This window comes from Stegostoma tigrinum, chromosome 3 (genome assembly GCF_030684315.1).
Source record: "Stegostoma tigrinum isolate sSteTig4 chromosome 3, sSteTig4.hap1, whole genome shotgun sequence".
In the NCBI taxonomy this organism is placed as follows: Eukaryota; Metazoa; Chordata; class Chondrichthyes; order Orectolobiformes; family Stegostomatidae; genus Stegostoma; species Stegostoma tigrinum.
The window spans coordinates 61,862,934-61,887,011 of record NC_081356.1 but is presented as its reverse complement, the minus strand read 5'-3'; the positions used below and the strand labels follow the sequence as shown (position 1 = coordinate 61,887,011).

Genomic DNA, 24,078 nt, shown 5'->3' with positions numbered 1-24,078 from the left:
ACAGTATGGATGGTTTTCTGGTAATGTCATTGTCCATTAAACACTCTCTGGTTATCAGTAGTGTTAGAAAGGCAAATAAACTGTAGTAGAATTACAAACATCTCCCATTTGTCTTTGCCTAGTGCAACCGTCTACCAGATGTGGTTAGTGAAGCTAGAAACATTACAATATGATCAACTTAGGTTCAGGCCAAGTCTGTTTAGATTCAAAACAGTTTTGTCCTTTGACAAAGACACCTACCAATATATCCTGCATATCATTTCAATCTTAGCATCATCATGTGAATATCTTTTATCGTTGTTGAATTTTTTTTAAAAAGGTGGAGAGATAAATCAGCAATGGGAAATAAAAAGAGAGATAGAATCAAAGCTGGTCTTTGTGTTTGTTTTAGTTTATATTAGAGGAGGTAACTAATATTATATTTGGTCCAATGCACAAATTTTGTGCTTTTTCTCAACCTTTCCAAAATTTCTTCAATACACAATACATAAATGATATTTCCATGCTTTAAAAAAAAACACCATTTACATCATTCCATTCATCACTAAGAGAACAATTTACAACAATATTAACTGAGGAAACAAATATTTCAATGAGGTGTGTCTTCTAATTTCTTATTGGGGAGCAGGGGGCTAGACGATAAAGGATCAGGTTAACATCATAGGGTTTCAAACAGCTGTACTGAATATTCATGACAAAGAGAACCAAACATTCTGCAAGGAAGGCCATGTTGCGAACAGTAACAAAACTGTAAGACATCTTGCATGACAAGTATCTCTTTACAATAACAATCTTGATCATCTTAAAAGTGATTGACCTATTTAGTGTATTTTCTTCACTCCTTTGGGTCTAGTCAGAATGGGAAGAAAAATGTTGCTTTTTGCATGTGGCTAGGTTGTTCCAAGAAATCTAGAGCTTTGTGTTTCCCCATGTGCCACCTCCCCCCCCCCCCCTCCACCCCTGCCATCCACCAATTTCTACACATCTGGCATTGTACAGAGCACAGATAAACAATTTGTAGCCGCTTGCCTGAAATGCATTGAAAATCACAGAATCCATCTTGTAAATCAAAGTTTTGATGGGAATAACTTTCTATTGAAATTCCAAGTATTAAAAGTATTCCCAGTTAACAAATAAACTCTATTCATAAACACTTGTGCATTGAGATTATTTTATTTAGTTTTCAAAAAATATTTATTAGATAATTATCGCCACCATTTGTGAATACTCTCTTAAAAAAGACAATCATATTGCACATCAAATTGCACAGTTCACTTTTTAGAACAGTTTCTTGGTTCTGGAAAATTTGCATAGATATATGGTGAAAAAGATGCACTACATTTTCCTGTACTCACAGGAGCATGCATTTATGCATCATGTTGAACATGTTGATACATAGGTACTACATTAAGAGGAGCAAGGCAGTCTGGTAGCAGAAGGCTTTGTTGAAAACAAGAAACCAATAAAGCAAAAAAACTTAGCTTTTTCATTAGTTTGAATGAATAATTGTCCTTGAAGAGGTTTGGAATATCATCAGCATTCTGTCCCTCTACTTTTCAATTACTTTTATCCTCCTGGTGGGGTAGATGGGGTAGTGGTGGGAGAACAGAATAATAGCAAGGAGAGAAGACGTAATATTCCTCAGCCTGCAGTTAGAATGCACGTAACTCAGACGTCCAAACACCCTACATAGCTGTTTTCTTTATACAATATCATTGTTTCGCTGCTGTCTGCAAGAATCATGTTTGCCTACATATTAGAAGGGCTTGCCAATCTTGTGTGAGGCTTAGTAGTGAGTTGGATCCAAAGATCACAAAATTCTTCTTCAGCGATCGTCATTTCCAGGACATGTGAACATGGGGTTGAGGGCAGTGGAAGAGGGCTAATAAGAGAAACTGAACATTTGCTATGCATGTTGCCAATTAAAAATCATAAACATATTACTTAAGGCAAAATATCCTAAATATTACCCGAAAAAGCATTTAGATTAAGACACTTGAAATCATTTCAATATTTGTAAAGATTTTATTTAAGACAAAGGTTCCTCTGCCTCACCTGTTTTAATTCGCAAATTTAGCATTTAAGGTAGGGAGCTGAAAAAGGGAGGGGAAGAAGTGCGAGAAAAGGGTATGCTAACAGCGAAAAGGGAGCAGTTGCTAATGCTAACAAGCGTGCAACATTTGAATGGACTCCTTATCCTGATCAAACAGGTCAAAGCAATTAACAAGGAAGGTGATGCAACAACTAGCTTCTATTACATCGATACATCTATTACAGAAAGTAAATCAGATAGTTAATTTTAAGTTGTTAAGATCTACTTATTGCAAGAGGAATTATCAGTTGGACGAAAATAGGCAGCAAATAATATGGCAGAGGAATAAGCAACATTGTATTATTTTCATCTAATTCAAATACCATTACTTGTTCTTGTCTTGATTCTCAAATACTACAAACAAAAAGCCTCCCCCTCCTCTCCAGCTGTGAATTGATTTAAATGGGGCTGTAGCATTGTAATGATGTGGTAAAAAGGATTGATCTTTTGCAGGTATTACCATTTTATCTTCTATGCATGCCTGCTTACTTGTGGACTTGGGCCTTTATTCATTTGCTGAGCACTTGCTTTCATTAACATATACTCAGGAGTAATCATCAAAGAAACTGAAGATCAGTCGGACAGTAAAGATTAATTGCCATGAATGCTGTGGAATGTAATATCTGTGTTTCATGTAATTATAACATTTGATGCATGAAACTGGGATGGCACAAATGACATTAAGTAAGTTTGGAGTCAGCCCCAAAAATGTCATAATTTTGCCTTCATCTCCCACGTAAAGAGGAAATCTTCTTCCATTTTCTTTAAAAGTGGATAGTGTTCCACGAGTTATGCTTCAATACCGTTCACTTTAACGCAGACAGCCAACAAAATAGTCATATTTGTATCAGTGCTGGAGAAACTCAGCAGGTCTGGCAGCATCTGTGAAGAAAGAAACAAGCTTTTAACATTTCAAATCCAATACAATTCTTCTTCTGTACTGATTCAGAGTCACTGGACTCAAAAAGTTAACAGTTTCTCCACAGAAGCTGCCAGACCTCCTGGGTTTTTCCAGCACTTTGTTTCTGTTTCAGATCTCCAGCATCTGCAGTGTTTACTTTTGTTATATGGTATTTGTAGCATAACACATCACAGAAAACCATAAAATTCAGAAGATGAACAAATCAATTTAAATCTTGGATTTAAAACAAAACTGATTGTTTCAGCAATTGGTTAACTGTACATTTTTTTTTGCATCTTGTATCAGTTTTGAAACCAAACAAAAACAACGTAGCTGTGACTGATTGAAATTCACAAAAGGTTTCTAATCAGGTCTGCCTTGCTTCTCACCTCTGTGGTGGTCCGATTCATGGTGCTTCTTATCATCTTTCATAGAAAGGTGGGGCTGTCCACCCAAAACACTTGATAGAGTCAAAAGGCCTGCACTGCTACCAAGCGAGGGGATCGATGGAGGCTGAAGTCCTGAAGGATGAGGAGTGAGAGGCACAGGAGGTCCATGACCATGAGAGAGATGTTGAGCCTGGAGTTGCTGTTGCTGATCATATTAAGGCCACCACAAGTTTTCCAGGAAATCAAGTGAGAGTAGGGAGAAAAGAAACACAATATGATTAATTTCAGTGAAAGTTTCCTTACACAAAGTTCAGCAACAAAAGGGAAGTAAAATAGCAGTAAAAAATGCAAAAGCAACTAACAGCAACTGCAGTGAACAGAACCACCATCATTCTACGTGCTCAGCCATGATGGATTAACATTTACATATAACCATGGTTGACTTTGTTTATCTGGGCAAGACTGCAACTCAAAACACACAGTCAGGTGATAAACAACCACACAGATTAGATGCAAACATTGCACCAGGCCTTTTAAGTTTATTTTGAGTTGTGATTACAAACTTCCAGCTCCGAATTAAATGTACACACTTGAAGTTGTTATTTTTGGTTCAATTTCAATTGTGTTTCTGGGACAAATATCCATAAATCATCTTCATCTAAAATCCCTTATTAATGTAACAAATCAAATTTACTAGGATAAATGTTTGTATTTGGCTTAATGACGGTAGTCTGCAAAACAACAGAGTCAACAAAAGTAGTCTTATGGTGCAAATTTTAAGTTGTGAACATACAAATGCAATGTAGAGAATAAGTGTCTGGTTACCAACATGGGAAGTATAAAATTGTAATCAGCACAGTAACGAGAAATACAGATGACCTTTTGATATGTATTCTGATCGAACAGATCAATTTTTAACTTGCAAATGAAAATTTATGTTTTAAAAATGCCTGACTAGATAGTATTGATTGAATGGGGAATATGCCAGACCAAGAGTTTACAAGATAATAAAATGTGAGGCTGGATGAACACAGCAGGCCAAGCAGCATCTCAGGAGCACAAAAGCTGACGTTCTGGGCCTAGACCCTTCATCAGAGAGGGGGATGGGGGGAGGGAACTGGAATAAATAGGGAGAGAGGGGGAGGCGGACCGAAGATGGAGAGTAAAGAAGATAGGTGGAGAGGGTGTAGGTGGGGAGGTAGGGAGGGGATAGGTCAGTCCAGGGAAGACGGACAGGTCAAGGAGGTGGGATGAGGTTAGTAGGTAGCTGGGGGTGCGGCTTGGGGTGGGAGGAAGGGATGGGTGAGAGGAAGAACCGGTTAGGGAGGCAGAGACAGGTTGGACTGGTTTTGGGATGCAGTGGGTGGGGGGGAAGAGCTGGGCTGGTTGTGTGGTGCAGTGGGGGGAGGGGATGAACTGGGCTGGTTTAGGGATGCAGTGGGGGAAGGGGAGATTTTGAAACTGGTGAAGTCCACATTGATACCATATGGCTGCAGGGTTCCCAGGCGGAATATGAGTTGCTGTTCCTGCAACCTTCGGGTGGCAGAGTTTACAAATTGTGTTGGAGTACAGTTCTGTTGTTGACGATGACCCAGTGTCTAATGGATGCCCAGCCTTGAGTTGCTAGATCTATTCTAAGTCTTTCCCATTTAGTATGGTGATAGAGCCGCAAAACACTTTGGAGTGTATTCTCAACATCTAGGCAGGTCTTCATCTGTACAAGGACTGTGTGATAGTCACTCTTACTGAAACTGTGATAGACAGATGCATCTGCAGCCAGCAGGCTGGTAAAGATGAGGTCAAGTATGTTTTTCCCTCTTCCCTTGCCACCTGATGCAGACCCAGTCTAGCAGCTACGTCCTTTAGGACTAGATCAGTAGTGCTGCTACCAAGCCACTCTTGATGGTGAATATAGAGAACCCTTACCTAGAGCACATTTTGCACCGTTGCCACCATCAGTGTTTCCTCCAAGTGTTGTTCAACATGGAGGTATACAACCAAGGGAAGACAGTACGTGGTAATCAACAGGATGTTTCCTTGTCCATGTTAACCATGCTCTGAGACTTCATGAAATCCAGAGTCAATGTTGAGGGTTCCATAGGCAACTCTCTCCCAACTGTGTGCCACTTGATGAAATATATTACTCAGCCAGTTAACTTTAATTACTTATACTGGTCTTCCAGTTGTTTTACATACTCTCTGCAGGTGTTATGCTGGTTTTTTTTTATAAAATGGTTATTTGTTCATCAGACATGGATGTTGTTTGCTGGGCCAGTATATATTGCCCATCCCTAGTTGCTTGAGAAGATTGTAGTGAGCTGTCTTCTTGACCTGCTGCTGTTCATTTGGTACAAGGGTGTCACAGTGCTGTTAACAAGGAAGCTCCTATTACAATATCACCTAAGTAAACTATTTAGGTAAGCACTTTAGCTACAACTTAATTCACAAGTCTTTGGAACATAGATGGATCGTTTTTAGGCTCAAATGCCATCATTCAAAATTGATGGACCAAATGAGTTATATCAAAGTCCGATATTTCCTAGCCTTTGAAGTTAACAGTGCCCATCAGTACCTTTAGAATTGATTAATCTTAGAAAGAAGTGAAACATTGCCACCCTTATCAGTACAATCTTCTAACTGAAGAACCGGGAATGAATTTGATTTTGTTTCTGCATTTACTTTTCTCCAATCTACTTAATATATAGTGAACACATCAGTTTGGGAACTAACATGGCCGGTAATCTCCAACAGGTGATTTTCTAGCATATACCGAATTTCCATTTCCACCAGAGCTTGTACTTCTGATATTAACTAATAAAAATGTTATTTTAATGGTATTGATCTGTCAACATCCACATTGCCTACACAGATGTGCTTCTTCAAATTTCCTTGAATTTTTTTAAGTAACCATACTGGGTCTTCCTGTTGTCTTTGCTCCACATGCAATGTTAACTAACTATCTTGATATTTCATTGTTGGGTTGTCAAATTTTTAGAAGTTTGCATTGTGAATTGTTTGCCTCTCCTCCAACCTCACTCTTTGTGTCTCTGTCATCCTCCTGTTTTCTTATCATCTAGTATACTTACTCTTTCTCATCTTTCTCCTTGTGAAATCACTTTAACATGTTCACGTCATAAACAGATTCTTCTTCTTGCTATCAGGAATATGTACCAGATAAGTTATGTCGTAATTCTCCTAATCAACTTGTACATACCACTGAATTTCACCTGCAGAGACTAACCTTATGAAAGGTAATAACACTAACAATTTTTCTCCTATTCGAAACTTTATAGACACAGCAGGTTTGTCTGTCCATTCTTTCAGCCTGCTTGTGATGTTTCCAAATGCTCTTGTGCCACTTTAGACACCCCGCCAGTTTCTCTGAAAACACGGCCACGTAATCCAATAGTCAGGATTCCTCTTGTTCCCTTAAAAAGCCTCCTTAAACAGCTTTGATGGATCTCTCATTTCGTTGACATAGGTCAATTCAAACATTACCAAACCCAGTAAATTAATTCATTTGGGGAATCTCTGGTGGCAATGAGTAAGAAATCTAGTCCTTTGTCCTAATCCTGTGGGCATTCATAACAATATACTTTAATCACTGCATTTTTGTGTGATTAAATGGCATCTTTCCAAAGTTTGCAAGTGATAGGCAGTATACTTCAACAGTTTTATACCATACTTGTTCATTAATTATTGAAAAACTTTAAGGCATAAACTCAGAAACTTGGCCTTACATTGTTAATTGGGAACTTAAGATGAGTAAAATAAAAAGAGCTTTTCAACTATTAAGTGGTTCTCATTTCCGTTATTATAAGGATATACTAGTGTCCTGCCTTTGTTTTGGTCATGTTCCTAATGCAATCCATTAACACTCAACAGGTTTGTCTCTTAAAGATGCCAGCTTAATTATACATTGACATTTTCCCACAACCTGACCAATCTGACTTGCTTCACAGAACCATACTGCGTTCTTAGGAAATCCTGGCTGGGTAAAATGCCTGATTATCAATGCTTTGAGTTTTCCATATTCCTATACCCTGCCATAGGAATTTCATGTGCTATTCACAGTAGAATTTTTATGGAATTTAGGTGATACCTCTCTCTGATGCATAAAATGTCCTTTTCTTCATAAACAGCTATTTGAGGTTGTCTCCACTTCTCCGTCAGAGTATCAACTTATTTAACCCTGGAACTTCTTTATACGCCATTAAACACTTCCTTTGAATCACCCCCATTCTTAAAGAAAGTTTTAGCTCCTCTAACATCTACTTACAGTATAACTTTGATCTCTGTTAATGGACTTTGGTTAGCGTTAGTCTGGTCACCACATGTGACAGAAAAAGATCAAGAACCTGTTCCTGTACTGTTCCGTTGCTTTAACCTCATGTGGACTTTCATAACTAACGAAGCTACAACGTTATCACCAAAGCATTACTGGAGTTAAGCCAACTCCATCCACAAGTTATTTCTTAACAACAACTTCTATAACCGTTCTGGACAGCATGCCACGCTCCAATTGCATTTTATTTTACGATGAAACAGGGGCATACTCTCCACTTATCCAGTTCATTAACTCTTTGTATTGAAAGCCACTCTCTGGAAGGAAAACCATAACCTTTCCCAGCAAGAGAGTTTGAGTAGATCTCATGTCTCTTAACAGAGTTATGGCCTATACTGCATAATTTGAAGAAAAAAAGGCCTCTCTCTCCTTTATCTCTTATATTAAATTATTAACCTCTCCTGCACTCCAAGCAGTGATTGCCTCCGATTTTCTGGCTGCAGTTAAAGCAACAATTTGATCCATGGTATTTTCCTTGAGTTCATTGATTGGACTAATGGACGTGATGACCTAGTATTATTGCTGGGCTGTTAATCCGGAGACTGAGGTAATGTTCCGGGGACCTGGATTCAAATCCTGCCACAGCAGATGGTAAAATTTGAATTCAATAGAAATCTGGAATACAAAGTCTAATGATGACCATAAATCCATTGTTGATTGTTGGGGAAAACTGACACAGTTCATTACTGCCCTTGAGGGAAGGAAACTGTTATTCTTACCCAGTGTACATTACATATGACTCCAGAATCACAGCAATGTAGTTGATTACTAACTGCCCTCTGGGATTGACAACAAATGTTGGCCTAGTCAGTGATGCCCTCATCCAATGAATGAATTAAAAATACTTATTCTAACAACCACAGTAAGTCCCATGGACTTCCCACTCAACATCCAGCATTCTGAGTGAAGGTGTCTGATACTATTACCACATTCAATTTTTCACCTCCACCTTCAGCATCTTTGATTCTGATCTGTAGGGTTCTTGGGCATTCCCTGCTGTTCTTTCTCATCCTGGCTACTAGGCTTTGTTTCACTCTCACATCCTCTATCCTCTGGTTTATGACCGTCATGAAAAAGCAGTTTATAGTTTTTTAGATCAACTTGTAATTGTCAGCAAATTCTACTGCTTGTCTACCTGTTGCAACCCGTAGGTTCTCAACACGTATTCTAACTGCAAAAACCGGTGAGTTCTACTTAAATCTCTAAAACCTTCAAAATTACTTTGATTTACTGTGTCAAATTTGATATATATTCATTCAGTGTTCTTCCTCAGATGTCTAAATTTTTACTTGCGCACTTCAGGAACTCACTCATGCAAACAGAATTGCCTTCCTACAATGTCATAGTCTGCAGCAATCTTTTCTGACACTGATGCTTAAACTTCATGTGCTTTACCTGAAAAATCCAGCTTTCCTTCAGCTACTTCATTTCTTTTGCTATTTTCACAAATGACAGGAAGAACGCTTCGACATCCTTTCCCCTGCTAGACTTTAGATTATGACTACAAACCTCTTCATTACAGCCTTTGTCAGAACCTAATATCTCCTTTAGAAAATGCACATTTTTATGATGATATTCGTCTCTTTTCACCTATTCCATTTCTCTCTGAAATTCAATTTTAAGTTTCCTTATTTCATATCTTGCTTTTCTAGTTTCCTTTTCCGTTATTTTATTCCAGAGCTTGTTCCTTTTCTATTTTGAGCTGCTTTAACTACTTCTCATGTGCAAGCTGCTTTAATTTAATTGTGTCTTTTTTGTCACAGTGACTCATCGCTTGGTGAACCTAGTCCCTCCTGTTTTTCCACCAATCTAGAACACAGAACATAGAACAATGCAGTGCAGAACAGGCCCGTCGGCGCAACATCGAGGGCCGAACTCTGAACTAATCTAAGCCCATCCCCCTCTACTATCCCATCATCATTCATAAGCTTATCCAAGGACTGTTTAAATGCCCCCTAATATGGCTGAGTTAACTATATTGGCAGGCAGGGCGTTACCACTCTCTGACTAAAGAACCTGCCTCTGACATCTGTCTTAAATCTATCACCCCTCAACTTGTAACTATGCCCCCTCGTACAAACTGACATCATCCTCAGAAAAAAAGACTCTCACTGCCCACCCTACCTTATCCTCTAATCATCTTGTATGTGTCAATTAAATCCCCACTTAGCCTTCTTCTCTCCAATGAGAACAGAGCCAAGTCCTTCAGCCTTTCTTCATAAGGCCTTTGCTCCAGACCAGGCAACATCCTGGTAAATCTCCTCTGCACCTTTTCCAATGTTTCCACACCCTTCCTGTAATAGGGTGACCAGAACTACACGCAATATTCCAAGTGAGGCCGCACTAGCGTTTTGTACAGTTGCAGCGTGACATCACGGCTGCAGAACTCAATCCCTCTACCAATAAAACCTAACACACTGTATGCCTTCTTAACAGCAGTATCAACCTGGGTGGCAACTTTCAGGATCTATGTACATGGACACCAAGATCCCTCTGCACATCTACACTACCAAGAATTTTTCCACTGACACAGTATTCTGCCTTCCTATTATTCTTCCCAAAGTGAATCACCTCACATTTATCCACACTGAACTCCATTTGCCACCTTTCAGCTCAATTCTGCAGTTTATCCAAGTCTCCCTGCAATCTGCAACATTCTTCCACACTGTCTATCACTCCACCGACTTTAGTGTCATCTGCAAACTTACTAACCCATTCACCTATGTCTGCTTCCAAGTCATTTATAAAATGACAAATAGCAGTGTCCCAAAACAGATCCTTGAGGCACACCACTGTAACTGGGTTCCAGGCTGAATATTTTCCATCAACCACCACTCGTTGCCTTCTTACAGAAAGCCAGTTTCTAATCCACTCTGCTAAATCTCCCACAATTCCATGCCTCCGTATTTTCTCCAATAGCCTACCACATGGAACCTTATGAAAGGCTTTACTGCAGTCCACATACTCTAAGTCAACTGCCTACTCTCATCCACATGCTTGGTCACCTTCTCAAAAAACTCAATGAGGTTTGCGAGACACGACCTGCCCTTATCTCAGATACTTTGCCAATATTTCAATTATCTCTGCCTTCTGAGCTTTGGCAGGTAACTATATTTTGAATTCATTTGCCAATTCCAGCAGTCTAGCTTTTTTTACTGCCTCTGAATCAATGACAGATGTCAATTCCAACAGCAGAATGTTGACGTTGTTCAAGCCTTACTATTTGCACAAACTGCACATCCAATCATACAATATCCCCTTGCAAAAGATCCCAACAGCAAGTCCCAAAACATTTGTTATGGCTTTACCAGAAAGAGTGTGAACTGATCATTGCACCCCACAGTTCCACAAATCAGCACAAAATGTGTAAATGTATAGAATCCTAATGAGACCAACAATCAATTTTCCTGGTTAACTTCTATTCAGGACAGAAATAGTTCACTCCAGGTTTCACCATTAACAATACACACCCATTTGCAAGCTTTCACTAAAGCTCCAAAAAGAAAATGGAATCTTTGGACACAAAGGCACTAATAGGTCTGGTTTGACAGGTTTTTGTTTGATTTGCTAAAGAACTCACCAACATGTCACAGGCCAACTAGAAAATAGTTTTTACCTTTTCACTTTCAGTCATTTCAAATAACATCATTCAGGCGATGTTTGGATATTACTTAAAATGTTTATTTCATTCATTTTAAACGCATTGCCAGTCATAATTAAATTTTTACCATGTCACCATTCTTAAACAATGTATTTTATGCCTGGTTTTTGCTGAGTCATGGCAGATATTGTGCTTGGTGATATGCAAATATGACTGGAAGGCAGATAGATGAACACCTTTCTAAACAGATACAATTTGCTCCCTAGTCACTGACTGTGCCTGCTACAGGATCTATATCGCATAACAGAGTGCACAGTACAAGAGCAGGTTGCAACAAGTAATTAAATGTCAAGTTGAGAGATTTCCTCAAATAAACAATTTAGCTATATAAAGCATTGCATAGTATGTCTTAGTAACACAGCCCATTAATACAGGCCAGTGAAGATTCTTCAAGTCTTTGAATTTTATTGCAATGCATATGACTTCCAAAATATAGCTCAATAGAAGACAATATCTAAATGATTTAATTAACAAAAAAAGCTATATTGGAACATCAAGCACCACGCTATAGTAACAGGTTTCCTTAAAGCAAGTTAATATAATTTGCTTCACGCCCAAAATAATTGAGAACTTCAGTGACAGGCTGCAAGCCAGGAATGAAAATAAACAAAGCTTGTCTTGGTGTATGCACTATGGTCCACCAGGCAAGCTTATTAGCACTTAATTAAAAACTGGACATGTGCCATTAGAACTAATTTCACTGCAACCCAAGTAACAACTTTGTCTTCTTACCAATTACCACTATTGCTCACTACTCAAGTGTTGTGTCCAATTTCTTTGATAGAAGCGGCGGTGCATGTACAGCAAGCTGAACTGACAGCAATTAACAACAGGCTTTGTAAAAATAGCTAGAATGTGGACATATAACCCCTTAGTACAAGAACTCAAGAAGGAGAATAGAACATTACATTGCTAACAGCAAATGCATCAGGCTGATTTGTCTCCCCAATAGAATTGTGTTTAGTAGGATTAATTCTGTCCAACCAGCATTCAGGTTTTGAGGGTTGTGGAATTAAATAACAGTTTACACTAATCAGATTTCATATATTCAAGAGAGCTGGCAAGTTTCTATTTGAATTTCCAAATAGCACAAAAATTAGACCACTTGAATTTCCTAACAATCTTCTGTAAACAACTAGTTGGAGATTAACAAAAAAGACTATTTCAAATACTTTTCATGTTTGTATTGTGGAAGCAATTTTGCAAAATCAATTCAAAGCATGGGTAGAAATGACAATTTATTCTCAGTTTTGATTCACACTCAAGGCATTAGAGTTGTCAGATGCCAAGACGGAAATTTTCCATATCTGATGGCAACTCGAGAGCAAGTTTAACGAAATTTATTTCTTAGATGAGTGGTTGGAAGGAATAATTTTTGGAAAAAAATGCACAAGTATTCATTTTTGCATTTAGTGAGCTTTGAAATCTTTTGGGTTTTTTTGTCCACTAATGTGCTACAGATCCGGTAATAAAGTGACTAGGTTCCTCAACCAGCAGCTCAAAGTTTCTGAATCCAATTTCTGTACTGCAAAATGTAAAACTCAATTCCTTATATCTAGTAAATTGTGGCCTGGTTAAAGAAAATAGCAGAGAGACTACAGAATTGTAAAAGCCATTTTTTAAATTAATAGATCACTAATCATTGTCCAACTCAAATTGTACTTGAGAAGGTGAAGGTGAGCTACCTTCTTGAACCAGTGTGGTCCATTTGGTGCAAGCACACCCATAATAGTGCTGTTAGGGAGGGAGGGAGGAGGATAGTGACTCAGGGCAGGGAAGGGACGGCAATATAGTTCCAAGTTAGGACAATTTATGGCTTGGAGCAGAATTTGCTAGTGAAGGTGTTCCAATGTATCTGCTGCCCTTGTCCTTTTAAGTAGTGCAGGCTGCACGTTTGGGAACGTCCCATTTAAGAAGCTTAATTGACTCCTGAAGGAGTCACTGATAAAACACAATCTGCCTTGCTTAGTGAAGCTCTTGCTTCTGGGATACTAAACACTGGCAACTTGTGTTTGGGTAGCTTGCTGCTGCCAACTTATTCTTAACAAGAAGATGATCTGATCTAAAACAGAGATATAGCTTATGTACTTTATTGCATATACAATCACCTACAAGTCACATTAGTAACATAAAGATTGCTGCTGAGACCATGAGAAAACACGTGGTTTTAGGTCTTTACTCAATGAGATACCAAGATGTTTGCCAAACCGCATCCCAAAACCAGCCCAGCTCTTCCTCTCCACCCACTGCATCCCAAAACCAGCCCAGCCTGTCTCTGCATCCCTAACCGGTTCTCCCTCTCACCCATCCCTTCCTCCCACCACAAGCCGCACCTCCATTTCCTACCTACTAACCTCATCCCACCTCCTTGACCTGTTCGTCTTCCCTGGACTGACCTATCCCCTCCCTAGCTCCCCACCTATACTCTGCTCTCCACCTATCTTCTTTTCTCTCCATCTTCGGTCCGCCTCCCCCTCTCTCCCTATTTATTCCAGAACCCTCTCCCCATCCCCCTCTCTGATGAAGGGTCTAGGCCCGAAACATCAGTTTTTGTGCTCCTGAGATGCTGCTTGGCCTGCTGCGTTCATCCGGCTTCACACTTTATTATCTTAGAATCACTAGATTGTTTGGAGTCTGATAGTCTCCACTATTAACTCTTTCAGAACCATTATCTTTTATAACATCTCCACTCCACCTGCATCCTTGTCCCAAGTTTTGTCTCCATCCAATCCACCATTCTCACTACTTGTACACACGTGTATATAAATTACACTTACAACTATGTCAAATATCTGACTACACAAAGTATTGCAGTCTGTAGATTCTACAATTCTTTCAGAATATTCTCTTTGGATTTAGAAAATTGATAGGTCTTTGGCATGAGATCAGTTGACCCTGGTTATGTTCTTGACCCAATGTTTGAACAGTTAGCCAATCCATTAATTTACATGGAGGACTCTTAGTTTTTCTGTAGAACTCTTCCCTGAAAGATCAGGTCACTTCCTTGTTACATTATCTTGGGTTCTTTAATCTCATTACTTTCCTTCATGGAAGATTGCTGTTCTGTTGAAACAACTATTTTGTTTTATGTAGTATCCTGTATTTCTGAGCCAGTCAAATTTTATTGACAGAATCCTCTATCGTAGTAACAGGTAGTTTCTTCCTAAGCATGTCCTAAATCCATGGGCATAGATCATCCCAACCCAATGTTGGCACCCAGGGAGTAGTAAGCAGACCATCTTCCAAATGTGTAAGCAAATTTTTTTTCCTAATCTGCAGAAACCACTATATTGAAATATGTAAACTCTTTCATTTCAACTTGGAAATCACTTATCCACCTTAATTTGCCTTATGGTTGTTTTACTGTTGAACGAGAATAGCTGCTAACTCGGCGCCATCATTTGTACTGATAATTCTTCCAAGGAAGAAAAAGAATTGAAATATCCTTCTTGAACCAGTGTAGCTTAATCATCTTCATTAAACTTGGATCAGCTAATACTTCTTTTATTGCCAGCTGTGTTGTTTGTATAGAATTTGAGTTAAAGATTGATCGATAAACACAAGTCAGTTGTACTGATCATTCTGATTCTCCTTATCTGCATTTACATGCATACTATGCAGGTTTCTACAGTGATGACCAGGCCATTTTCCCATGTTCAATCTCTCTTTTGAGATGTCTGAGCACCGTCCCACTGACAAAGCTGTATATACAACTGGTGATTCCTAAAATGTCCTTGATGCATTCATTTCAGGACATTTTTTCCCAAAACTGCAACAGGAATAACTAGCATGTATAATTGTGAAATGCTATCAGTGCTCAAAGTCCTTCGCTAATTCACTGAACATTTGGTCTGGCCATCCTTCAGAGCAACACTGGCAAATAGCAGCAAATTTTCAGATTTTGTTCTCAATAAATTTATTTGAGCCTATTTTGGCTTACTGGCCATTGGTTCTTCTCAATTATATGAAGCATTTTTCTGCTGTCATCCAACTAATCTCAAAGATTGTGTCTTTTGTTTGGGCTCTGCCATCAGTCCAGGTAAACCAATTAAGTCTTCTAGCCTAGCAGGTAGTATAAGGATTGCAGATGCTGGAAGTCAGAGTCCATGAAATGTGGTGTTGGAGAAGCACAACAGGTCAGACATTGGAAGAGCAGGAAAGACACATGCTGTGCTTCTCCAGATCCACACTGTATTGAAATCTTCTACCTGTTGTTCAACAGTTTATTTTTGGACCGACTGTTGACTGATTGGTACACCTTTGTACAAATTGATGCAAGTCACTTCTGACCTGTTCACTGCCCATTGTAACCAGTCAATCTCCTTTAGTGATGGTGCAAATGCTGGGGCCAAGAAATATGTAAAGGTTCTTACCTATTGCATATATATGATCTATAATCTTATGCCTTTTGTGCTGCAATGTTGCTTGTAGAATATACTTAATCTTGAAACCTATTTCAGCTCTGTAGGTTGTAACTTCTGTTTCTTCCAATGATAAATAATCTGATAGTGACACTCAAACATAAAAGTAATGACCTGTCCATTCTCAAACTGCTTCCATCAAACTAAAGATAACAAAGTGTGGAGCTGGATGAACACAGCAGGCCAAGCAGCATCTTATGAGCACAAAAGCTGATGTTTCGGGCCTAGACCCTTCATCAGAAAAGGGGGAGGGGGAGAGGGTTCTGAAATAAATAGGGAGTGAGGAGGAGGCAGATCGAAGATGCGTAGAGGAGCAAGAGAGTTGCAGTGGTAGAGAGATCCCCTGACGTTTGTCCGGAGGGAGGAGGGTAACTTCTTCAGGTTAGGCATCCCTGGAAGAGGCTTCTCCAGCATCTGCAGTTCCCATTATATCTGATGCAACTTTAACCTCACTGTGAAGCCTCTTCCAGGGATGCCTAACCTGAAGAAGTTACCCTCCTCCCTCCAGAGAAACCTCAGGGGATCTCTCTCCTACTGCAACTCTCTTGCTCCTCTGTCGATCAAACTTAAGTCAGCTGTATCATTTATTTCCCTGAATGGTGCATTCAGTATCTTCTCTAATGCTGGTGGCTCCATTAGATTACTATTGAAAAGGAGCTATTCTGCACCAGGACTGAAAATGCTTCTTTTCCCAACAAGGAGTTTTATCTTTGCTCACCTCTAAAATGTGATTACTGAACCTGTAATCTGAACTGCTTTTACTAATTGTCACCTCACTAATTCTCATCTGTAACTGAAAGCTGCGACTAGCTTCTTCCTCACCCTCGCTTCTACCCTTCTTACCATGGTGAGAAGTAAAAGCCTTTATAACTATTAAGTGCTATTGTTCCCTTTCTGACATTTCCAGGAATTTCTCTGCAGGCTGTCTAACTGCTCGACTGCTTCTTTGATTGGCTGTATGGATGGTTCTTAAAGCTGTGAAATTAAATTTCTTCTAGGTTGGCTGTAACTCACTCTATATAGCTAAATCTAATTCCAATCCTCGCTGCTAGTAATTATGTCATATCAATCAAGTGATGCCAGCTGCTGATCACCATGTCATATTTTGTTTTGCAATATCAACCACTGGTAGCACGTCATCAGGATAGTTCACTGCCACTGACTGAGTGTTAACAAAAAGAGGGCCTTGTATTAACAAAGGTGTAATTTATTATGTAATAATAATCAAGTACAGTTTACATTATTCAGATAAACATTGTCACCAAGATCAAGATGAGACCTGCGAACATAAGTCTTCACTCATGAGATCCGAGATGCCTTTCCCCACCCAAGCCAAATGGCATCAGATTGATTAAGGCTTAATGCAGTCCCCCACATTAACCTTTACTAAATCATTACCTTATATAACACTGACCTTGTAAGCATTTCATGCCTTCATTGCAACAAGAGATTTATAGATCTTTTCAGTGCTACCAATTGCCCAAAAATTTATTTAAAATCCTAGTCAATGCACTACCCCAATACGAAGAATTTTAAAACGAACACTTCTGTTTTAGTGCTGAATTCTTTTGGAGCACAGTCTAAAGGGAAAATTTAGAAGTTATGTTTGCAGTACTCTGTCAGCAGAGATGAATTAACTAATCCTGACCATCACATTTAATCAAAGTTTTCTTTTTATTGTAAATTATCATATGATTGAGGCTGTATCATCAAGTAATCAGAGAGCCTGGAAAGGAGGCAAGGGAGGGGGAAAAAATAATGAACAGGAATCAATTAGACATCAGCAGAATCCATAGGATATACAGCTCAATATTTAAGAGTACAACTCACAAAAACAACATAAACATGTCCCTACTAATCACTCTAAAGGAGTCAACAAGCTATTTGTGTTTCTTTGCATTAGTGTGTGAGCCAACAGCCATAAGAAATACCAGCGAGGTTCCCGAAATATGTTGAGTCACTGATTTGTTTTAGCTTACAATTTCTCAAAAACTTTGCAAATTACTTTGTGTTAACAGTGAGCATTTAGAAATGGCAGAATTTGTGGTCAATGTCACTGGGCACAGCATGGTGTACGTACGCATGGAGTATTGCTTTTAAGCTCACATCCACAGCAAATAAATGCAAATAACTTAGTCAGTATCAGAGGGATACAAGCACCTTGCAGGGAATGGTTCTAGGGAGAAAACCTAAAAAGGGCTTCTTATCACATTGCTGCCGAAAACCTGTCAATATGATAGCTTCAAGTATGTTAAAAATATAAAACAACTCCATCCAAAAATTGAGAGTCACAACATAATTTACTTTCAGGTCTCACACAAAGACACAGTAGTAGCAATCAATACTGGAAAACAATTGCATGTTTGATTTGAATGAGCCTGTAATTACCTCAATGCTTGCTTGAGGTCAAATATTTTGCTCAAAGAGATTGTAGAAATTAATTTACAGTGAACAGGAGAAAATCATTGCATGCTGTATTTGAACGAGATCATTTACTCCAAAGTTTGCTACTTTGGAAGATTTCAGATACAAATCAAGCGTATTTCTACTAATGGCATGATGTCATGTGCGCAGATTGATCACAGCAAGCCTAATTCCTGGTGGCTCCCTATCGACTCTATTGAGAACACACTCCATTAAGAAAATACTTTCTTGTACAAGTCAAATCTGCAAACTATTAGCATTCTATTCACTCTAATTTTAGAAATGGAAACAAATATTTTCTCTTTCAACATAAAAATTATAATTTGACATCTGATTAGAACAGAATTTGCCAAATCTCTACTACTGAGGCCAGAGCTGTCAAAATTTTACAGGTTGTGAATCTCTTCACAGCAGTTACAATGACTCACCATTAGACATCATCGATCCTTTTCTTACCCTATGCTCTTAAACATTCCTCAAGCAGTCTAGTTAGTACCCCTATTAAAGAATTCAAATTTATTCCATCATCCTACATTGAAACAAAGTAAGTCAAAACTATAATCCATAGAACATTAATTTACCTCTGTCCTTTCTTTCGCTTCACCCTTTCCCACAGACCACATTCCCATTGTTGGGAGGATACTGAAAGCCACATTTCTTTTTTTTAAACATTTAAATGTCACCACAACCACACAGCTTTGTCTTTATCCTTTTCCCTCATTCTGATTATTTCTAGATCCTCCAATTGACTAATTACTCTACAGAATGCATTTTCAAGAAGTTAACTCTGTTTACTACATCTCAACATAACACAGACAGTGGATGCTAACAAGTGTGAGGGAAATAGGGCAAGGGATTGGATGGAACACAGATAAAAATGATCCAACACCTTTTGATCCTCTACTCAAACCTAATTGTGAGATACCTTCTTTCCTGAAGAACAGGATGCCGAATTTTACATAGCAATGCTAATTAAATTCTATAACATTTTTATGGTTTGTCACAATGCAAGAAAGAAAATGGACGCATCATGGGCTTTGTTAATCAAGGTGATTACCATTAATTGCAGCCACAAAGTGCACACTTTGCCAGGAGATAAATGAAATCAGTCTAAAATAAAACACAATTTAGGAATATAGATTCTATGCCAATCTATAAAGCACTTAGGTCTATCAAGAAAAGAACTTTACTAGGACTTTTGTTTCAGTTAGTTATTCTTGGTATAATTAGTAGTGGTTTTTAGTGTATAATCCCTATTGTCCTTTACGCTAGGTCATGTTCCTTTGTGGTGCAGGCAGCTGCCATAAAATGGATCAGCATTTATTTGCACTGCAGCTGCTGCTATTACAAATAGATAGACTTCTGCTGTCTGTTTCCCCTTAGGAGACAGGTTGACACATTGCATGTTCAATGACAGAGCAAAAGGTCCTGAGATTTGTCAGCCCAATTTTATGGTGTTCTGGTTTGTCAGGATGCACCAGTTCCTCCTTAAGCAAAAATGATTCATGTGTTAGAGCACAAATTGAATTGTACCACACAGAATAATTCTGAAAGTAGCCATTTAATTCTGGGCAGGACACAAAAATGGAACGGAACAGAATCTATTAAGCTTTATTGCTTAGTTAGGGATAATTTTTTTTGGAAGTTATTGACTTTGAATTTAGCAAGTGATATCATTTTTTTAACCTTACGACCAAATCCTCAGAGGTCTGCATGAATTGGGTTTTCCAAATTTGGCACAACATAAAAATGGTTAAATTACCAAGTATACTATGACTGAGCACAAGTACGATTTTCAAAAAATAAATGCTTGCCAATTTATCTAACTTCTGAAGTGACACTGTGTTCATTTTTAACTTTAAAAAATGACAAGGTAAAGTGATTTACAGAATGTCACTTTCTTTAGTGCTTTGTATACCATGAAAACAGGATAGAAACAGGATAGTGAGATTTTTCCACTGCTGTGCCAGTGCACACTAACAGTAAAATCCAGCAAGATGGTGCATTAGTTATCAACTTGATTATCAGACAAAGTTATGAATGAGCAGTAACCTCCTACGACAAAGTATTATGAAGATAAAAGGCAGCATCTCTGGCCCCATTAAAAAACTTCAGGAGCCGGTTACCAACTACTTCCTCTCCGTAGTTAACACCTCAGGCATGTCCACACTGTTTGCAAACAAAGCCCTGTTAGACCCAGATTTGAGCTTCCATACTACTTCCATCTCTAAACTTCAGCTCATTTAAAATTCCCTGTCCATTTCTTTAAAAGCATGATATTGCTTAAGAATCAGAGAACAAAAATATAAATTATTTCTTATTGTGGAGTTTATATCTGCAGAGGGGATAAAACAGAGTTTGGAGCAATTATTGTACAGCATAATATGATAAGACTAAAGTAGATTTGACAGATGCAGGGGGATGGGGAGTAGAGATGGTGAAGCAGATAAAAGAAAGGGTTAGAAGTTAAAAGGAATGTGTGGGAAGGTTATAACTTACTGGAACCTCAATAAGGCATGGACATGTAAAACAGCATGAAAAATGTCCTCCAAAATGGCACTGACATTGTTTCAGAACAAAATCATTAAAAATAAAATAAAGGTCATCCCATCAGTTTATTTCACCTAATTGACTGCCAATAGCTTACCAGAGGCAATCGGACTATAGATCTATAATTGAGAAATGATGAAAGAAAACTTTTCAAGCAGTACGCAATTCATTTATCAGCACTAATCCACCGCTTTTATTTTTCAATCTCCAGTCGGAAAGTAATTTTGAGTCCAGATGGATTAACTAGTCTCTTTGTCTGAAGATGTCATTGGTCTTTGCCAGTGTTAATCCTTACAACAGCATGTCTAATTATCATTACAAAGTGCCTCGGAGAACTATAAAAACCAGCAGGGCATCTTCACACAGGCAATTAGCATAAATTGATAAATGAGTAACTTGAATTTGCCAAATCCTCTCATGTATGAAGCAAATTAAAATAAAAGTGGGTTGTTTCAGCAAGTTAGAAAATATCAAAATTTACAAAATCCATTTCTTGTGACTAATGTGGTACAGAAGAAAGGGGAATAAAATCAAAAGCACCAATACTTACAGGGCTTATTTCATAAAAATTGTGCAAAATTGACTTTCGAATCACAATATTTCAGTCACAAGGACACAGTAAAGACACATGAAAATGACTTGATCAAGAAGCATATTGACTGGCTAAATTTCACAGCCCATTAGAAAATACAATTGCTAAAGATTAATTGCAGATTTCCACTTAGCGTCAAAGACAACACTATTTTACGTATAAAATATGAATAAGGCATTTAAAGGAATGAAAATGTCACTCTAAAGTACATTACACATATTACCCTAAACACCAACACACAATACACAAATAAAAGTAAGTGAATAAGATGGGTATACACACTGTAAGAGGCAGACTGGGAAGCCCACGTACCCCGATGATGCTATTCAACTCTGCCATGGTCACTTGTTTTGCACGCTCCACAGCCTGTGCCACCTGTTGTTGATGCTTGGTCACAGAAAGAAGATTCTTGTGTTAAATTGTCAGTCTTCATAAATAAATCCTGTTGCATTTAGAAAATTGAATTTTATATGAAATTTGTTTCATTTATGATGCTGGTGTTGGACAAAAGTGGAACTGTGTATATCAAAACACATTTCACAAGAAACCAAATTTAAAGTCAAACAAACGTTAATGCACTAGTGTACAGTATGACAGATGCGGCAAGAGAAACTCAGTTAAGTGCCCATTCTACCTGTGTTAGCCTCAACAATAAGCATCACCAAAGTGTTTAACTGAACTAGGCCGTACCATCGTTCAACAACAACAAATACCTAGCAGCAGTCAGTGGATAGGGAAGAGTGAAAAACATTAGGTTGTCTCTCGGCATCATCTCTTCCAAACAAGCCGTTATTGATTAAGACCATGAAGGTTTATTGTAGCACTGGATCAGTCTCCTGTTTGAGATCAGCCAATTCTGCATTGACCAGGAATCAAGGTGGAATTGGTCAGTATACATAAGACATCACAGACATGCACTTACATGCATGTCTGCGTGCACATGACAGGGTGTGTAGGTGCACAAATGTGCGCACACGTGCGTAGAGGTAGTTTGGTTACAATCTAATTTGTTCATGAGACAGTTCTTAACAACAGTTCCTTTTGGACCATTGATGAGGATGTAAAAAAGTGAAAATAAAAAGCTTCTCCTTGCAAACCACTTATTAACCTAAAAATGTGGAATGAGGAAAATAATTAAAACAAAAACATGAACTCATCATAACAAGCTCTGATATTTAGCAAGTCAGTTTCATCCTGCAATTTAGCATGTGAAGTACAACACTCATCATGCTTTATTAGAACTTACACATAAAAACACTCCTCGTAAAACAGTAAATGAGATATTCACAATAATCACTACTAAAACAGAGTAGCATCCGAACACTGAACGGAAATGCAAATAAACAACTAAACAATTCAATGAGTTCACTTACTTCCTGAGACAGAAAGGGAATCACTTGTGCACAAATCGTATTCAGACGTTTGGCTATTTCTGTCTGGATAAGAAGATGACAATTGATTAATTTTCTTAAACATCAGCAACTACTTCTCAAACATTCTATAAACAGGAAAATAAACTTTACAATATAGTAAATCAAGTAACAAATGTTTCTAATGTAGTGTAGACCATCCCTAATAAAAAAAAATCAATAAAAAAACCAAATCTTTTTGATCAGCATAAGCACAATGAAAAGCAACTAAACTGAAGTTCTCTTGTTGAATTTTGAAGCAAAACAAGTGCTGTACAATCTCAGAATTGCACAGCACAGGACAAACCCTTCGGTCCAACTAGTCCATGCCAAACATAATCCCAAATTAGATTATTCCCACTTGCCAGCTCCTAGCCCATAACTCTCCAAGCCTTTGCTATTCATGTACTTATCAAAGTGTCTTTTAGATTTGTAAGTGTGCCCACATCCACCACTTCCTCAGGAAGCTCATTCCACACGCAAACCGCCCTCTGCTCCTTGAAAATGCAGAGTTGCACAAACAAAATATGATGCTACTTCTAGTATTTTCTACAGATTCTGCTGTTGTCCCTGTGAAACATGCAGAGATGACACCAATTTCCGAATCTAATCAATGCTTTTTAAAACAATCTGCTTTCTCATGCTTACAGCTTATTATTTTTGTAATAATGATACTCAGACTTGACTAACAGTCCAGTTGACAGATGCACAAACGCAATAGAACAACCGTAAACATTCGTTGTTTGGTTCATTATTCTTGAAATAGAATGCTGCATTTTATAAAAAGGTGTAATCTAACCAGTCTCTATAGTCTGGAAAGTGTGATTTAACTGAAATGCTACTGTTTTGCTTGTGTATCAAATTCTATTGGCATGGTTGGTTCGGCATGCTTAGCATCAAGTCTAACAAGACTCCAAGGTTTCTTTCAACCACTTATTTTGCAATTCAACACCATTTATGGAATGTTCAAGTTGCTCTTTATGTTATTACTTTCTTGCATTGTTCTGCCCATGTGTTCTGTAATTTAATTCCACCATTTCCTCATAATTTGCTTTTATCAAGAAAAGTAGTGTGTTAAGTCCTCGAATTTATGTTATTTACAAAGATCCAAAGCAACAACAGTAATATCTGGGATGCCCCATTCAGAAATTCAAGTCCCTCCACAACCATGCCCAATTTGCTTCCTTTAAGTTCACGTAAGGTAAGTACACACATTCTTATGGGACTGGGAAGTTTCCAAATTAGAATGAACAAGAAAAAGTTTGCACACCTTTCATGCCGTTTTAAATTCTGC

At 38.2% G+C, this 24,078-nt stretch overlaps 1 protein-coding gene across 3 annotated transcripts in view; it reads right to left on the bottom strand.

The window, feature by feature from the left end:
• The window catches only part of LOC125450785 (transducin-like enhancer protein 1), a 110,075-nt gene that overhangs the window by 62,057 nt on the left and 23,940 nt on the right, over positions 1-24,078 (bottom strand). For 2 of the 3 annotated variants that reach the window (XM_048526954.2, XM_048526953.2), the window contains 3 exons: positions 22,749-22,811; positions 21,658-21,762; positions 3,383-3,587 (listed from right to left, as the gene is read on the bottom strand). In XM_048526954.2, coding sequence (XP_048382911.1) covers positions 3,383-3,587; positions 21,658-21,762; positions 22,749-22,811 — 373 coding nt within the window. The remainder of the gene's footprint in view (positions 1-3,382; positions 3,588-21,657; positions 21,763-22,748; positions 22,812-24,078) is intronic. The other variant, XM_048526955.2, reaches the window with a different exon arrangement.